Source organism: Penaeus monodon, chromosome 25 (assembly GCF_015228065.2).
Source record: "Penaeus monodon isolate SGIC_2016 chromosome 25, NSTDA_Pmon_1, whole genome shotgun sequence".
NCBI lineage: Eukaryota > Metazoa > Arthropoda > Malacostraca > Decapoda > Penaeidae > Penaeus > Penaeus monodon.
Genome location: NC_051410.1, coordinates 39683709 through 39684372, shown reverse-complemented (window position 1 = coordinate 39684372; position 664 = coordinate 39683709). Strand labels below are relative to the sequence as shown.

Below are 664 nucleotides of genomic sequence, written 5' to 3'. Positions count from 1 at the left end.
ATTGCTCCGTGCTGAGTGGGCAAGGCATTATTGTTTTTTCCCTCCCCCAACAGATTTCCAATGGCGATGCAGAGCTTCGATAAGCTGCCCCTGGAAAATGCGCTGGAGGATTCGCCGCAGGTAAGGAGGAGGAGGAATGGAAGGAAACGAATTGTGATTGCGCGTTCCGGGTCTGGCGGGCGTCCCGGCTGCGATTGTCATTATCGAATTTTTCCCTTCTTTTGCGGTTCTTTGGCTGATCAATAAAAGCTTGTTTCGTGGTTTTTCATGGATAGGGTCTGTTTATAATAGCCTTGTTATTGGGTGATAGCCGAGGTCCTTTGACAGGCTGTCACACGCCCAGAAATTGAAAGAATGGGAGGTAACAAAGCAAATGTTGCATTGCAATGTTGAAGTTGCTTTGTTTTCCAGGATTTACATATGGAGGTAGTAGGTGAAAGAGCATTTATAGGTTAATAAGAATCAGCATCAGTTTATGCTTGGCTGGCTGACCTTCATGTGAAACCTTTGAAGTAGCAATCCAGAATTTTGTTTTCTCTGCATTTGTTAAACATTGACAAGCTGATAAGCAGTTCTGTACTTTATGTTGCATAGAAATTGCACCATAATATAACTTTTGGTATATTCACAACTTACATGTATTAACCACATTGTATTTCTTTGT

General features: G+C 42.2%; 1 protein-coding gene across 1 annotated transcript in view; it reads left to right on the top strand.

Moving 5' to 3' along the window:
• Positions 1-6: 6 nt before the first annotated feature.
• LOC119589252 (DCC-interacting protein 13-alpha-like) overlaps positions 7-664 on the top strand; it is a gene marked incomplete in the record, with an annotated part of 61984 nt that continues 61326 nt past the window's right edge. The window contains 1 exon segment of the mRNA XM_037937867.1: positions 7-120. Within this exon segment, the coding sequence (XP_037793795.1) occupies positions 61-120 (60 nt within the window).